General features: G+C 38.7%; 2 protein-coding genes across 2 annotated transcripts in view; one reads left to right on the forward strand and one right to left on the reverse strand.

Moving 5' to 3' along the window:
- Positions 1 to 17,130, forward strand: part of CP (ceruloplasmin) — a 57,377-nt gene that overhangs the window by 40,129 nt on the left and 118 nt on the right. The window contains exon 18 of the mRNA XM_052649360.1: positions 900 to 1,062. Coding sequence (XP_052505320.1) covers positions 900 to 1,062 — 163 coding nt within the window. The remainder of the gene's footprint in view (positions 1 to 899; positions 1,063 to 17,130) is intronic.
- The window catches only part of HPS3 (HPS3 biogenesis of lysosomal organelles complex 2 subunit 1), a 41,712-nt gene continuing 34,094 nt past the window's right edge, over positions 9,513 to 17,130 (reverse strand). The window contains exons 15-17 of the mRNA XM_052649351.1: positions 16,084 to 16,290; positions 14,966 to 15,056; positions 9,513 to 10,319 (exon numbers count right to left, since the gene is read on the reverse strand). Of these exons, the coding sequence (XP_052505311.1) occupies positions 10,192 to 10,319; positions 14,966 to 15,056; positions 16,084 to 16,290 (426 nt within the window). The 3' untranslated portion in view covers positions 9,513 to 10,191. The remainder of the gene's footprint in view (positions 10,320 to 14,965; positions 15,057 to 16,083; positions 16,291 to 17,130) is intronic.

Consider the following 17,130-nt stretch of genomic DNA (forward strand, 5'->3'; position numbering starts at 1 on the left):
CTTGGGCTTTCCCTTGGATTTAGTTTTTACTGGCTTTTCTTGGGAGTTCTGCTCACATATTTATGGACAAGGTATTTGAAAAGAATCATTAGCAGAGCGGGTAGGAATGTTCACGTAATGATGGATTAGAGAGTAGAAACAACTTATTATAACCTTTGCCTGTTCTAAGTTCTGGATTGTAAATAGCCTGAAATGAACAAGATCAGCAGTTTGGTGTCAAACAATTGATTGGTTCCCAGGTCTCAATCCTACTTTGACTTCTCACCCAGCGCTGGTTTCAGCAGGAATATACAATCCTTTTGGAAACACTTTGTCTTACCTTTGAGTTAATGTAGAAAATTCAGAAGCTACCACAAAGCACAGTACAGAACCATTTTATTACCGCTTTTTGTTTTATTCCTTAGCAGACTTTCAATTCCATCCCTGTAGAAATCCCAAGTACTCTGTCAAGACTCCACCTGAACTGCTCCCAGTCTTGGCTTCTCCACTGGCCTCCTTTCCTACTCCCCTCGCTACCCACCAGTCTTAAAGTTTCACAGACAGCTCGTCTAGGATAGGTTTAACAAGAGTGATATTAAGACTGAAATGAGGTCATAGCTAAATTCCCTTGTGTAACTCCAGTGCTCTGATAAAAAGACAGAACAGCCAGGTGTTACTGACCGCTGAATTCACTTTTATCACATCTTCCCTTCACATCCATTTATTGGTCCATAGTGCCAAGGGTTTAGCAAAGATCACTTATCTTTGTATTACACACAGAAATACGTAGGGTCTCTTTCTTTTTTTAATGGATTTAGTCATTCTTCTAATATCCCTGAGATAGCCAATGAAAGATTATTTGAATGAACTCTCTCATATAATAAACATTATATACAATATTGGTCATTTTTCTAATTAAGCACAGGGGCATTTATACTTCTGATGTATTCGACCTCTTCCCTGGGACATACCAAACCTTAGAAATGACTCCAAAAACACCTGGAATCTGGTTACTCCACTGCCATGTGACTGACCACATTCATGCCGGAATGGAGACTACTTACACCGTTCTACCAAACGAAGGTGAATATTCATTTAGTGATTCTAGAAGGCATATACATGAGTATAATTAAGATGCACAATTTTGTCTATATACTTGCCCCCAAATGAAGCATTCGTGAATTTGCTACCCTGATTTCTTCTTTCTCTACCTCCAAGTAGGATTCTTTTTTTTTTTTTTTCCTACTGTTAAATGGTGTGGGACACTGCTTATCTTCTGATAGCTGGTACTGATACAGCACCAATAGTTTCTTGAGTAATACAAATTGACACCAATTTGATGCAGTGCAATCCATAGTCCTAAAACCGATATGTGTAAGAGAGTAGTTGTGATTTAACAAAAGGCACATTTAAAATTTAATGTCTTTTTAAATAGAAAACGTTCACTTTTTTTTCCAGGTAGTACCTGGTATAGGAAACCCCCCCCCACCAACCCCATATAAGAAATATAATTTCAAATAGTCAATCAGGCAGAACAGTCTTTCTGTGCTTCTGTGGGGAGGGGAGGCATTACTGATTATTGTTTGACAATGACTGTCTTAGTCCATTTAGGCTAAGTTTTGTTGTAACAAAACTCAGTCCATTTTGTTGTAACAAAATGCCAGACTGGGTAGCTTATACATTATTGTTCAGTCGCCCAGTTGTGTCTGACTTTGCAATCCCATGGACTGCAGCTCGCCAAACCTCCCTGTCCCTCAGCATCTCCCAGAGTTTGCCCAAGTTTGCCCAAGTTCATGTTACAAAAATTTATTTTCACCATTCTGGAGTCTGTTAACCTGAGATCAGGGTGTCAACACAGTTGTGTGAGGGTCCTTTTCTGGGTTAAAGATTCACTGTATCTTCAAATGGCAGAAGGGACAAGCTGGCTCTCCACGGGCATCTTTTATAAGGGTACTATTCCCATTCACCAGCGCTCCAACCTCATGACCTAAACACTTCCCAAAGACTTAACCTAATACTATCACCTTGGGCATTAGGCTTTCAACATATGAGTGGGTGGGGGGAAGACACACAAATATTTATTAGACCATAGCAATGATCCAGGAAAAAAAAAACAAACCTAAATTCCCTGCACTGCCCATCCCAGCAAGAATACTCCCTCCTATGTAAGCACATGCACACGATAAAATCACAGAAAAACAAATAGCCCTTTGATGGATAAACACTAAATACCAAAGAAATGTGTTACATAAAGAGTAAATTCCTGCTACCAACAAGGGATTAATGTCCAAAATAGACAAACAGTTCATACAGCTTAATATCAAAAAACCAAACAACCCAATCCAAAAAATGGGCAGATCTAAATAGACATTTCTCCAAAGAAGATATACAGACAGCCAACAGGCACACGAAAAGATGCTCGATATCACTAATTATTAGAGAAATGCAAAACAAAACTATAATGAGACATCACCTCATACCGGTCAGAATGGATATCATCAAAAAAAACCCACAAATAGTAAATGCTGGAGAGGGTGTGGATAAAAAGGAACTATCCTACAATTTTTTATGGGAATGTAAATTGGTACAGGTGCTATGAAGAACAGTATGGAGGTTCCTTGAAAAACTAAAAATAGAGCTACCACATGACCCTATAATTCCACTCCTGGGCATAAATCCATACAAAACCACGATCCAGAAAGTTTCATGCACCCTGGTGTTCACTGTAGCACTGTTTACAATAGCCAAGACATGGAAGCAACCTAAATGTCCATTGACAGGGGATGGATAAAGAAGATGTGGTATACACACACACACACACACACACACACACACACACACACACACACGGGAATATTACTCAGCCATAAAACAGAAGTAATCTCATTTAAAGCAACATGGATGGACCTAGAGATAATCATATTCAGTCAGAGAAAGACAAATATCATATCACTTACATGTGGAATATAAAAAAATGATACAAATGAACTTAAAAAACAGAAACAGACCCACATAGAAAACAAATTTATGGCTACCAAAGGGGAAGTGAGGGGGCAGGAGATAAATCAGGAGTTTGGGATTAACATATACACAATACTATATACAAAATATGTACACAAGAACCTATTATATAGCAGAGGTCCTATACTGTACTTAATATGAAAACCTATAATGGAAAAGAATCTGAAAAAAAGTATATATATATATATATATATATATATATCTGAATCATTTTGCTACTCACCTAAAATTAACACAACATTGTAAATTAAATATATTTCCATTTTAAAAGTTGAGATTAGAAAAAAGGAAAATTCTTGCTTTATGGTTGCAGGCTTTGGTGTTTCCTGAGTCTTCTGAGTTCAGAGCTATTGGAATTGGCAACAGCAAATCCAATGAGGGGAAATGATGTAGAGAAAACTACTCCTTGCACTTCCCCATCAAACTAGCATAAAAGGGAACACATAAATGAAAGAAAATATAGAAGTATATATATTTCAAATACTAAAAATCACTGAAAGATTACTCACTGGTACAAATGAAGGTTTCTGTTCCTGTTCCTACACAAAGACCTCATAATATGAAAAACTACTTCCATTAAAACCCTTTATTACAAAGTGTGGTACTGAGAGCATCAGAACACCAAAGATTCAGACAAAACATCAATCACTGCATGTAATGCCAGTAACTGCTGAACAGGGCAGAGTCAGAGATGAGAAAGAAAACCTTTCTTTAGAAGGTTTAAAGAAAACCAGCACACATGGAAACCACATGAAAGTATCACCCTGTTTAGGGAAATAATCCAGAGTGAAGGAATATGGAGGCAGGCATTCTGGAAATTCAAGTATGCAAATGCCTAATATGCAGAGAAAGCTGCTACAGGCTAAATCTACACAACAGAGACAAGGAAAAGATTCCTCTTGTAGGATAAGCCCAGGAGGAGACAGGGAGGTGACTTTGGTTAAGGTGACTTTGCTTGGTTAAGAAAGGGGAAACTGTTTTAAAACTCCTGCTGAAAACTGTGGAACAAACAGCAAATGTGAAGGCAAAACATGAGTTGGAAAAAAAGATTAAAGAGAAATTTGGCTTTTCAAAGACTGAAAGAAGCAATTATGAACAAAAAAGATAAGTTTGAATGATTCACAGAAAAATGGGGAGCCACATTGGTCAGTCTGAATTATCTTTAAATGAAAGTCTGATAAAGCTTTGGCCAAGTCTACCTTGATTCTAAATCTTAGGAGAATTTCAGCCTACCATGACACAGACAAGGGAGAAAATCAAGTTATAGTGAAAATTTTCAATAATATGCACAGGGAGACAGACAATTTCCTCCACAAAGAAAAAAATATCACTGGAAAAGAACTGTGGCTATCCTGTCATGCTTAATGTAATGCCTCATTTCCTCTACCCGAGGAAACATAATAAAGATCTCCCCTAATAAATACAAACAGTACTTTGTTTAAACTGACACTGCCACAACAGCCAGATAACCTCTCGAAGCTGTCTGAGGAGAAAAGCTTATTTAGCTTTAAGTTCCTGATACACAGCAAGTGTATATTCTGTACTTCTAGTAGATACCCAAATCCAGTTCAGTGCTCTGCTTGCCAAATATCTAACCACATACTAACCCAATAAAAAGGAATTTTTAACTTTTTTGGACATGATGTCGGACTTACACAAAAGTTGCAAGAGCAGGACGAAAAACATCCCTGTATTTTTAACCCAGATTCCCCAAATGTTAACAGTTTGCCCAGCATCATCTATTTTTTCATCCTTTCTCCTATCTCCCTAACCACAAAGACTACAGATACTGTAAATACATATACTCCTATTTCCTGAAAACAAGACTGTTCTTATAAACACAGTATACCTACCAAAATCAGGACCCTTTTCGTGTTTCATCAATTACTCTACTCATGTTCCGCATAGAAAGAGAAGCTCCGATTCATGCGCTATATTTGGTGGACACGTCCTCTTGTCCCCTGGGTCTAGAGCAGTTCCTTGGTCTTTGTCTTTTCCCACTACCACCATTTTTATTTATTTTTTATTTTTTTTTTAAATTTTAAATTCTTTAATTCTTACATGTGTTCCCAAACATGAACCCCCCTCCCACCTCCCTCCCCATAACATCTCTGTGGGTCATCCCCATGCACCAGCCCCAAGCATGCTGTATCCTGCGTCAGACATAGACTAGCGATTCAATTCTTACATGATAGTATATATGATAGAATGCCATTCTCCCATATCATCCCACCCTCTCCCTCTCCCTCTGAGTCCAAAAGTCCATTATAGACAGCTGCGTCTTTTTTCCTGTCTTGCATACAGGGTCGTCATTGCCATCTTTCTAAATTCCATATATATGTGTTAGTATACTGTATTGGTGTTTTTCTTTCTGGCTTACTTCACTCTGTATAATCGGCTCCAGTTTCGTCCATCTCATCAGAACTGATTCAAATGTATTCTTTTTAACGGCTGAGTAATACTCCATTGTGTATATGTACCATTGCTTTCTTATCCATTCATCTGCTGATGGACATCTAGGTTGTTTCCATGTCCTGGCTATTATAAACAGTGCTGCGATGAACATTGGGGTACATGTGTCTCTTTCAATTCTGGTTTCCTCGGTGTGTATGCCCAGCAGTGGGATTGCTGGGTCATAAGGGAGTTCTATTTGCAATTTTTTAAGGAATCTCCACACTGTTCTCCATAGTTTGCATTCCCACCAACAGTGTAGGAGGGTTCCCTTTTCTCCACACCCTCTCCAGCATTTATTGCTTGCAGATTTTTGGATCGCAGCCATTCTGACTGGTGTGAAGTGGTACCTCATTGTGGTTTTGATTTGCATTTCTCTGATAATGAGTGATGTTGAGCATCTTTTCATCTGTTTGTTAGCCATCCATATGTCTTCTTTGGAGAAATGTCTATTTAGTTCTTTGGCCCATTTTTTGATTGGGTCGTTTATTTTTCTGGAATTGAGCTGCATGAGTTGCTTGTATATTTTTGAGATAAGTTGTTTGTCAGTTGCTTCATTTGCTATTATTTTCTCCCATTCAGAAGGCTGTCTTTTCACCTTGCTGATATTTTCCTTTGTTGTGCAGAAGCTTTTAATTTTAATTAGATCCCATTTGTTTATTTTTGCTTTTATTTCCAGAATTCTGGGAGGTGGATCATAGAGGATCCTGCTGTGATTTATGTCGGAGAGTGTTTTGCCTATGTTCTCCTCTAGGAGTTTTATAGTTTCTGGTCTTACATTTAGATCTTTAATCCATTTTGAGTTTATTTTTGTGTGTGGTGTTAGAAAGTGATCTAATTTCATTCTTTTACAAGTGGTTGACCAGTTTTCCCAGCACCACTTGTTAAAGAGATTGTCTTTACTCCATTGTATATTCTTGCCTCCTTTGTCAAAGATAAGGTGTCCATATGTGTGTGGATTTATCTCTGGGCTTTCTATTTTGTTCCATTGATCTATATTTCTGTCTTTGTGCCAGTACCATACTGTTTTGATGACTGTGGCTTTGTAGTAGAGCCTGAAGTCAGGCAAGTTGATTCCTCCAGTTCCATTCTTCTTTCTCAAGATTGCTTTGGCAATTCGAGGTTTTTTGTATTTCCATACAAATCTTGAAATGATTTGTTCTAGTTCTGTGAAAAATATGGCTGGTAGCTTGATAGGGATTGCATTGAATTTGTAAATTGCTTTGGGTAGTATACTCATTTTCACTATATTGATTCTTCCGATCCATGAACATGGTATATTTCTCCATCTATTAGTGTCCTCTTTGATTTCTTTCATCAGTGTTTTATAGTTTTCTATATATAGGTCTTTAGTTTCTTTGGGTAGATATATTCCTAAGTATTTTATTCTTTTCGTTGCAATGCCCACTACCACCATTTTTAAAGAATACAGGGCAGTCACTGTGTAGAATGTCCTTCAGTGCTGGTTTGTCTAAGCTATTCTTGGACTTCCCACACGGCTCGGTGGTAAAGAATACACCCGCAATGCAGGAGAGGCAGGTTCAATCCCTGGGTTGGGAAGACCTCCTAGAGAAGGAAATGGCAACCCACTCCAGTCTTCCTGCCTGGAGAATCCCATGGACAGAGGAGCTGGGCGGGCTACGGTCCATGGGGTCGCAAAGGGTCAGGCAAGACTCAGCGACTAAACAACAAGGTTTCCTCATGATCAGATTCAGGTTATTCATCTTTTTTTCTCAGCACATACATCAAGAGACAAGATGCTGATTTGCTCACTTCCTGGTTGTGTTCATTTTGAGCATTTGATTAAGGACATGTCTGCCAGGTTTCTCTACTATAAAGTGACTATTTTTCCTTTATAATTAATAAGGTTTTTATGGGAAGGAAAGTTAATTTTTCTTTAAATAAAGCAGTACTAGAATGAGAGGCAGAGAAGGCAATGGCACCCCACTCCAGTACTCCTGCCTGGAAAATCCCATGGATGGAGGAGCCTGGTAGGCTGCAGTCCATGGCGTTGCTAGGAGTCAGACACGACTGAGCGACTTCACTTTCACTTTTCACTTTCATGATTGGAGAAGGAAATGGCAACCCACTCCAGTATTCTTGCCTGGGGAATCCCAGGGACAGGGGACCCTGGTGGCCTGCCGTCTATGGGGTTGCATAGAGTCAGACGTGACTGAAGCGACTTAGCAGCAGCAGCAGAATGAGAGGTGTGTTTTAAACATATAAAGAGCAGAAAAATATAAATGAATCAAGAATAACTAAACAACATAACCTTTAAAAATTAGAATAAATTTAAAGCACCATGTGCTAATCTTTTTAACTGTATGATATATGCTATTTTTAATAATGGTCTTAAAATTTCTTTTTCTATAGAGACCAAGTCTGGATGACAGAAATAAATTGGTGATAAGTGGAAAAAAAAGAAAAAACAATGATTTGTAACAATGTATGTGAAAGTGTTGAATAGAAGGCTTACTTTGGAATGGCTATAAGCATTAAAAAAAAAAAAAGACTGAAAATACACATGCCATACATATGTGCATAAAACTGTCACACTGTTTCATATGTAAAGATCAATAGACTGTATTTTGACATGACTGACTCCAATACATCTGGTAATATAACTGATTAATATAGGTGGTTCATATCACCACCATTAGGTAGGGCTTTACAAAACTTTATTACAAAAAAAATCTATGACTAGATATTGTCCTGGACAGTCCTTAAAGGATCACTATTAAAGATTCAATGATTTCAATAAAAATAAATAAGATTCAATGAAATGTTTCTAAAATTTGGCTTATCAATCCTTCTAATGTACTGTTGACTTCATTCCTAATGGACCAGTGGACAAAGGGGCATCGATGTAGAGGAAGTGAAATAAAAAATCAAACGAGACAAAATAAAATAATAACAAAATTTCAAAACAGTGAGACCAACATTGAACTTCTAATCTACAGAACTGTAAGATAATTTTGTGTTGTTTTAAGCCACTAAGCCTGTGATGACTTGTTACAGCAGCCATAAAAAATCAATAGGATACTCTTCTAAGATGTACCATTTATTTTATGTCATGCATGCTAAGTTGCTTTAGTTGTGTCCAACTCTTTGCGACCCTGTGGACTGTAGCCCATCAGGCTGCTCTGTCCATGGGTTTTCCCAGGCAAGAATACTGGAGTGGATTGCCATTTCCTTCTCCAGAGGATCTTCTCCACCCAGTTATCGAACCAGTGTCTCTTACGTCTCTTGCATTGGCAAGTGGGTTCTTTACCACTAGTGCCATCTGGGAAGCTATTATATATCAATTATACCTAAATAAAGCTGTTAAAGGAGTTTCCCTGGTGGCTCAGAAGTTAAAGAATATGCCTGCAATGTAGAAGAGTTGGGTTCGATCCCTGGGTCAGGAAGAACCCCTGGAGAAGGGAATGGCTACCCACTCCAGCATTCTTGACTGGAGAATTCCATGGACAGAGGAACCTGGCGGGTTACAGTCCACGGAGTCGCAAAAGTTGGACACAAATGAACAACTAACACTTTCAAAGCTGTTAAAATTTTTATTTTTTTTAAACATTTTTTTAAATAAAATTAAAATATTTTAGTTTTAAAATAAAAGATTTAAAATATCTTAAAAATAAAATATTTATTTAAACATTTAAAAATAAAATGTTCCCTATCTGAATTTTGTGAACCCTTGAAGTCAAAAGGATGTTAATCTGGAACTGGAAAAAGACAGAGTTGAGAAATAATCTATAAATTAAATTCTGATAAAAACAAACACTGCCATCATGAGAAAAGCTTTTATAATACGGTTGTGGAAACACCAAGTGAGTAGCATTTTTGCCCAGTCTTAACTAAGGTCAAGCACACAATCAGTGAGCTGAACTTGGACTCAGAATTGTCTAATAAGAGGCTAAAAAAAGGAGACACAGGTCTTTATATTTATTTTTCACATACACTCTAGCTAAAAGAGCAAGAGTACACATCAACAAAAAATGGAAACAAAACTCTGACTGAAAGACATGCATTCAACAAATTACTTAAGTAGCCAGACAAGAAGAAAGTCAGCTTTGTAAACTTTTATTTCAATTGATTCAGAGAAACTCAACATGAGCTTGGAAAGTAACAAGAAAATAAAGTTTGATATCTTTTACTGTGGGAAAACAATAAAATCTTTCTCAAGGAAAATTACTGTTTTTAAAAGTGACACAGTAGAAAAATCTGGAAAAATCAAGAAGATTGAATTCTGGACTACTTGGAAGGACACTCTTCTGAACACACTTACAAACTGTTTTATGTTCCTGGGATGAAAAAGACTGTCGTGGCTCCAACAACAGTAAACTGATGTTTCTTGGTATAAAAGTCAGCCTCTATCTTTCAAAATATGTGCTTTCTTTGAGGGAATTCCAATGTCTTGTAGCCTTTTAACATTCTGGACAATTAAATGGACTCAGGTCATAAATTATGAAATTAGTAATAACACTGAGGTAAGTAGACTGAAGGAGAAGGAATTGGCAACCCACTCCAGTGTTCCTGCCTGGAGAATCCCAGGGACGGTGGAGCCTGGTGGGCTGCTGTCTATGGGGTCGCACAGGACTGAAGCGACTTTGCAAGCAGACTGAAAACATTTGCAGTGTATGTACATATTCAATATAAAAATCCTTTATATATATATTTTATACGGCATTCAGCTTTTCAAGATTCAGTGCCATGTGCCATTGTGGCACCTTTCAAATGATACTTTCAAGTCAATGATTTCTTTCGACTGCAGTAAAGAAGATACGGCAAGAAAAACGCTGCAGTGCCATCTTCTGGGAGGACGTTTAAGAAATCCCTTAGTTCTAGTTCCACAGCAACAACTGACAGTGTTTCTGTTTGTGAGAAAGAATATCTGAGTTAGAACTGAGATTCTGCCTTTCACCCAATTCTCTCATCACTCAACCAGTGAGAAGCTAATTCAGGTGACAAAATGTTGTAACTATGGTAAGAGAGAGGAAAAAAAAACACAGTCTTTTAAATCTAAAAATGCTTTACAGTTCTAACAATTTACTCTCTCCAGAATCATTTGTAGGAAAATACAATCAACTGAACACTGTTTTTAATGTTAAGACTATATTGCAGCTCCTTTATAGACTGTCTGCGTGGCGCTAGCGGTAAAGAACCTGTCTGCCAATGCAGGACACTCAAGAGACACAGGTTCGATCCCTGGGTTGGGAAGATCCACTGGAGTAGGAAATGGCAACCCACCACAGTATTCTTGCCTGGGAAATTCCATGGACAGAGGAGCCTGGCAGGCTACAGTCCATGGGGTCGCGAAGAGTCAGACATGACTAAGCATGCATGCATGCACACACGAGTATGTGCACGCCCGAACACACACACACACACACACACACACACACACACACACACACACACACACAGAGGGCATTAACTGTTAGATGAAAGTGAAAGTCAGGTTGCTCAGTTGTGTCCGACTCTTTGTGACCCCATGGACTGTAGCCTACCAGGCTCCTCTGTCCATGGGCTTTTCCAGGCAAGAGTACTGGAGTGGGTTGCCATTTCCTTCTCCTGGGGATTGTCCCCACCCAGGGATCGAATCCAGGTCTCCCCCATTGTGGGTAGGCACTTTACCATCTGAGCTAGTGGGTAGGCACTTTACCATCTGAGCTAGTGGGAAGCCCTAAGTGTTAGATGCCATTTTCCTAAATCTGTTCCTCTCTATTGTGATTTTCATGTTAATAAGCATAAATCTGTTTTCAAGACCATTTACTTTTTTTCTCAAACTGCAAAATGTGTTCTAATGAATATTAAATATTAAGGAAATTAGTAAACATTTTTAAAAGGTAACTAATTTTATGACTCTATTGTTCTTGATACACGCAGCCCTCTGCTGGGAAGAAAAGGGAATGACATTTAAGAACAATGTTTCTAAACCTTCTGCAGTGCCATTCTCTGTTTGATTCTTACATGCCTACCACTTATCCTATTTGCAGAGTAACTGAAATATAAAAACTCCTGCTCAGGTATGTGTGCGTCCTTCCAAAGCCAGCTGTCCAATATACACAATCGAAATCACCCCTTACACAAAGGAATGACATGCTCTTGTTGCTAAAAAGGTAGTGAATGGTATGACAGGAACACATGAGAAAGATGCCTGGCTCTGGAATCAAGACAGACTTGGGCAGGGATTACTCTTCGACTTACGCTCTGGGTGACTTTAAGAAGGTCAAACTCCTGAGTCTCAGATTCCTCATCTATCATGTAGTGGTACCACCTACTAGCTTCCAGAGTCCTTGGAGAATTATTTAAAAGACAGTGATGCATTCTGACATACTGACATAAAACAGAATCTTAATAAACAATAATTACTAACTAACTTGCAAAACTCATGAATTATCAACACTTTCCTATTAAACTAGTTTATTTGGTCTAAATGTGGAACCTGTAAGAATAACCTACATACAAAAAAACTGATTTGGGAACCACTGTAATTATAGAGCCAACAAAAATCTTGCCACTGCCCTATTCTCCTCTTCTGCCAATTAGTGAGGGGCTTATACAGGTTAGGACTTCCCTGGTGGCTCAGATGGTAAAGAATCCACCTGCAGTACAGGAGACCTGGCTTCGATCCCTGGGTTGGGAAGATTCCCCTGGAGGATGGCATGGCAACCCACTCCAGTATTTTCTGGGGGGCTTCCCTGGTGGCTCAGAGGGTAAAGTGTCTGCCTACAATGTGAGACACCCAAGTTTGATTCCTGGGTCGGGAATATCCCCTGGAGAAGGAAATGGCAACCCACTCCAGTATTCTTGCCTGGAAAATCCCATGGACTGATAAGCCTGGTAGGCTACAGTCCATAGGGTCACAAAGAGTCAGACACGACTGAGCGACTTCACTTTTCACTTCACTTATACAGATTACAAGAACAAGGTCAATATCATAAATCTGTAGAGTACTTTAAATTCTCCAGTGTGTCTAGAAAATACGTGTTGAATGTTAAAAACGGTTATCTCTGGCTAGAATTTAAACTGACTTTTTAAACTTCATAGTTTACTACAGTGCTAGAACTTTTACTAAGCACAGTTCACTGACTCAAAAATAGTAATAAGTATTTCCGTGAAACAAGCCAATCACTAACCCCAGTTTTAGTGGCTCTGTTTTAGTGCAGTGGTTCTCAACAATTACAGTTTTGCCACACCCCCACCCCCAGGGACATCTGGTAATGGCTGGAGACATTTCCATTTTACCTGGGCAAGTGTTACCGGTATTTAGTGGGTAGAGGCCAGGGATGCTGGTAACATCCTACAATGCACAGGAGACACCTACACACAAATTATCTGGTTCAAGATGTGAGTACTGACAAGGCTGAGAAATGCTGCACTAGAAAGAAATCCAAGCTCCTAAGTATACTGGTGGTGGTTTATTATATTAAACTTTATATATCTACATTATTATATTTATATTATTTATTATATTAATAATGGTATATTATTAATATATAAATCCATGATCTCCATCTCAACCATACCATCTTGCAATTTTTGCCCAGCATTCTACTCCACAGTCAGTCTTGAACTTCTCATTAGTCCCAGGCACTTAAAAAACTGGCTTGCCTCAGGCTTACTCAGTAAGTAGAAGGCTTGGAACTCACCTCCAATTCTAACTCCAATCCTGGTCTCTTCTGGATATACCACAGGCGCCAACAGAAAGACAACTCCCCCCCGCCCCCCCAATAAAAATGGACTTGAGGTTATTCAGGTGTCTTCCCTTCAAATCAGTAACTAGTTATAGACTCTTCCTATGGAGAAGCACATTGCTGGCAAGGCAAGTGTAACATGAAAAATGTTAAAACACGATTCCAGCCCTGAAGGTATTACATACAATCTGATAAAGGTTAAATCGCACACAGCACTTAGTTCTGTGAGCCACACACACACTATATGCACATGTGTGTGAACACACACATATTAAAGATACAGAAAAATGAACATGTGGAGGAATGACTATGGTTAAGTTACGGGTAGAGAGTTTGTGAATGAGGATCAGAAAAGGAAGAAGGAAGAGTCTTGCCTAAGATAATGACACTACTGGGGTGTGAAGATGTAAGGTACCTATCCCAGAAAGAGATCCACCAACAAGAATAATCAGCTCAAAATTACATGATGCAGATGGGACTGGGCAATCAAACAGCTGACACTGCTGCTGCTACTAAGTCGCTTCAGTCGTGTCTAACTCTGTGTGACCCCATAGACGGCAGCCCACCAGGCTTCCCTGTCCCCGGGATTCTCCAGGCAAGAACACTGGAGTGGGTTGCCATTTCCTTCTCCAATCATGAAAGTGAAAAGTGAAAGGGAAGTTGCTCAGTCGTGTCCGACTCTTAGTGACCCCATGGACTGCAGCCCACCAGGCTCCTCCACCCATGGGATTTTCCAGGCAAGAGTACTGGAGTGGGGTGCCATTGCCTTCTCCACACCTGACACTGCTATCTTGTAAAAATGAAAGTATCACACAGAGAGGTGGGTCGGACAAGTAGTATGAACGTTCCTCCTTGTCTTCCCAGTCACAAACATACACCTTTACTTAAATGAGGATCTCCAGAAAAGCACCATCCAATGGTCACTAGCTTTGCCTAACACTTAAGGTCAGTGACCTCAGCTGGAAAATACAATTCCCACACTGTCAACTTCTAATATTTTAGGCACATTGGTATCAATAGAACCATACCTTCGTCATCAAGCCAACCATTAGCAAGTGATATTAACACACAAGAGAAGAGAAACAAAACCATATAGCTATCAGTATTTATAAATGACTATAAATTATAAAAATTCAAACAGTAACTACCTTTTCTATAAAATACTGTGTAATTTAGAGATACTAAGTCTAAATTTTTGAGAAACTTGTCATTCCTCAGTACTTGGTTATAATTATGACTAATAATAATAAATAATCTTAATTTCCTGCATGAGGTAAATTAAGCACCCAGATCATTAAAACAAAATGGACTTGTCTTAATGGTTATTCCAATTTTTAAAATACTGAGGCTGTGAGTTTCTCTATGATAAACTGTTAAGTGTTTGAAAAAATTAACTTAGAGGAATCAGCTCTAGAGCTAAAAGTGAAGTGAAGTGAAGTCTCTCAGTCGTGTCCAACTCTTTGCAAACTGCATGGACTGTAGCCTACCAGGCTCCTCAGTCCATGGAAATTTTCCAGGCAAGAGTACTGGAGTGGGTTGCCATTTCCTTCTCCAGGGTATCTTCCCGACCCAGGGATCACACCTGGGTCTCGTGCATTGCAGGCAGACACTTTACCGTCTAAGCCACCAGGGAAGCCCAGGGAAGAGCTAAAAAATACAAATGAATAAGGTAAGCTCTCCGGGTAATTCTCAGACCCTCAAGCTCAGACCCTCTTCACCATACTTGAGAATCACATAAAATACATGAGAAAGCAAGGTTTCAGCAAATTATGGAAATGAAGACTCCCAAATTTATAATAAAGCAAAAAAGATTATTTTACCTTTTAGTGATGATAAATAAAGTTGATATTTCTCTCCACCACATTTTATTCTCTGACAAAGTTCAGGCAGCAATTTTTTCCACCACAAAGTCTATCTTGGGAAAAAATCAGTACTTTTAAAGTTTGCATTTTATACGCAGATTTCCAACAAGAAGAAAAAGATTGTGCAAGGAAGCACAGGGCAAAAATACATCAACTTGGTTAAGGCAAAGACTTTGTTCAAAGTCTTCTGCTTAAACTATAACATAAGTCAGATTTTTACCTTGAAAATCTTAACAATATGTACACTGTACATATATATGTACACCACTATTTTCAAGAAGAAACATAGGCATGTCTTGTTTTCATCTCTCAGGTAGCAGGAAAGAAGGAAGGAACAAAAGAAAAATTTCTAAAATCAAAAACTCTTCTAATCTCTAAAGACCAGATAATCCACAAAAGATTTTCTCATCATTCATTATGTTTTCAAAATCTTCAGATAATAGCCGACTTCATCTCCAAACAAGAGATTTTTAGTGAAAGTAACATACCAGCACAATACACGTTAACAGCCTCTGCTGCTGCTGCTGCTAAGTCGCTTCAGTCGTGTCCAACTCTGTGCGACTCCATGTGTCCTCCCACCAGGCTCCCCTGTCCATGGGATTCTCCAGGCAAGAACACTGGAGTGGGTTGCCATTTCCTTCTCCAATGCATGACAGTGAAAAGTGACAGTGAAGTTGCTCAGTCGTGTCTGACCCTCAGCGACCACATGGACTGCAGCCCTCCAAGCTCCCCCGTCCCTGGGATTCTCCAGGCAGGAACACTGGAGTGCGTTGCCATTTCCTTCTCCAATGCATGAAAGTGAAAGTGAAGTCACTCCGTCGTGTCCCACTCCTAGCGACCCCATGTTCTGCAGCCTACCAGGCTCCTCCGTCCATGGGATTTTCCAGGCAAGAGTACTGGACTGGGGTGCCACAGTACTCAAAACATGTAACATATTAGACATACCTGCTCTTTTGACCCACATAGTCCTGTGAGGTTGGACTGGCATAATCTGGCCCCATTTTGCAGATAAGGCAACAAAATTATCATTTGATTATCACATATAAAGACTAAAAAACACAATCTGAAAAGCATACCCGATTCTCTTCTTTCAGCTCGTGATTAGCATATGGGATGACTGCCTCAGGGCATCTCTCTAACAGCCTGTCTATGCACTGCTCATACTCTTTCAAACGCGTATGACACAGAACATGGACGCTGAGGCCAGCAACAGTATCTTCTGAGAGTGGCTCCAAGAATGGAACGATGGAAGCTATGTCAAATGAAGGACCACATATAAGAGACTATGAACAGAAAAGTGAAATGTTATGGAATGAGGCACCCAAAACACTAAAGCACAACATAACAGAACACAAGTTTTTAAAAAAAGACTAAATCTCATTTGTCAAAAAAAGAAAAAAAACACGCAATTTTAGAGCACACGCTTGCTTGGAGTGGACTGCATACTTAAATGAACGGGAAAGCTTTAAGACTTTATCCCAAGGACATAATCAACATGGTGGTCAAGATTTATGTCCAATGATGTCAACTCAAGAATATCCATAATATTGAAAAACTAGAAGAAATCTAAACATTCATCAAGAAGTGATGAGTAAATAAATTATGGTACATTCAAATGATGGAATATTTTGTAGCTATCAAAATTGTTTTCAAAGGCAGTTAAGGACAAAATGCTGCTCATGATCAAATCAGTAAAAAAAAAAATACAAAATCATATTCAAAGCATGATCAATTCTGTAAAATCTATATAGGTACATGCCTTTGGAAGAGCACTGAAATTTGAAATAGAAACCAATTCACTGCATAGAAGGATAAAGCCCACTTTTGCTTTCTTTTTCACACTTTCCAAGGTTTCTATAATATACATGTACCATATATAAACCAATAATAAAATTTAACATTTAAGAAAACTAAGCAAACTAAGAACTAATAATTTGTATCAATACCATTTGCTGCAAGCTAAATGACTTAGAGCAGCTGTTATTTCAGTATTCAGAACGTGACCAACATTTTACTTTTAAGCATTTAAACTACTAATATTAATACTACTTTTGATTATACCACCAAAATAATCTCTGCTTCCCCTTTATTCTGGATAAAAATGAAATAGTCATATCCTGATT

The sequence above is a fragment of the Budorcas taxicolor genome, chromosome 1 (assembly GCF_023091745.1).
Source record: "Budorcas taxicolor isolate Tak-1 chromosome 1, Takin1.1, whole genome shotgun sequence".
Classification (NCBI taxonomy): Eukaryota; Metazoa; Chordata; class Mammalia; order Artiodactyla; family Bovidae; genus Budorcas; species Budorcas taxicolor.